Source organism: Caenorhabditis briggsae, assembly GCF_000004555.2.
Source record: "Caenorhabditis briggsae complete genome, chrII, whole genome shotgun sequence".
NCBI classification, from domain to species: Eukaryota; Metazoa; Nematoda; class Chromadorea; order Rhabditida; family Rhabditidae; genus Caenorhabditis; species Caenorhabditis briggsae.
The window spans coordinates 12914549-12915427 of NC_013486.2; the positions used below are offsets into that span (position 1 = coordinate 12914549).

Here is an 879-nt window from a genome sequence, read left to right on the forward strand (position 1 = left end):
AAAATAAAAGGGAGGGGCCTGATTGATTTCCAAAATCTCAATTTTCCAGACATGTCGGATAAGTTCATGGTCAACGACAACTTCCAATCGAAGCTGACACATGTCAAAGTGCAGTTGGTGTCTAGAAACGTGGAATCGGAGCCGGAAATTAAGGAGACACGTCAGAAGGTAGATGATCATCCTTCTTCAGATGACAGAAAGCTGGAGGTCGAGGCGGCAATCGTTAGAATTATGAAGGCCAGAAAGCGATTGAATCATAATAATCTGGTCACAGAGGTAATTAGTCTTTCTGCTGAGTCACCTCTCCCAAATTAAACTTTTCTAGGTCACCCAACAACTCCGACACCGTTTCATGCCCTTCCAAACGATTATCAAGCAGAGAATCGAGATTTTGATCGAAAGAGAGTTTTTGCAACGAGACGAACATGATCGCCGCTCCTATTCTTACATAGCTTAACTCTCTCTTTCTCTCGTGTACTTTTTTTAATGTCTACTCCCTATTCCCTACTTCATTTTTCCCCTGGTTTCTCGTTTTTTCCAATGAACAAAACAGTGAATGTATCGATTTTATGGGGTTATTCAGGTAGGTAAAATACTGGCAAAAAACCAGGTACTTTACCCGTATAGCTTATTCAGTAAACAGGTAAACAACCCCTTTCCGGAGGTTTTTTTCTTCTTTGAACAGCACGGTCACCCAAATTGCGTCGAGATCTTGTTTTATAAATCTGCGCGACTTCAGGCTGGTGTCGATTTACGAGATTTTCTATATTCAAAATAAGATTTTTCGTTTTCTTTCGGCTGGATTTAGGTTTTATTCTGGATTTCTTACAAAATATTTAGAAAAAATTGGAGTAGTTTCGTTTAAAATGAAATTCATCG

The 879-nt window shown here is 39.4% G+C and overlaps 1 protein-coding gene across 1 annotated transcript in view; it reads left to right on the top strand.

The window, feature by feature from the left end:
* Positions 1-457, top strand: part of CBG19533 — a gene marked incomplete at both ends in the record, with an annotated part of 9954 nt that extends 9497 nt beyond the window's left edge. Inside the window, 2 exons of the mRNA XM_002646801.1 lie at positions 50-276; positions 326-457. Of these exons, the coding sequence (XP_002646847.1) occupies positions 50-276; positions 326-457 (359 nt within the window). The remainder of the gene's footprint in view (positions 1-49; positions 277-325) is intronic.
* Between the last annotated feature and the right edge of the window lie 422 nt (positions 458-879).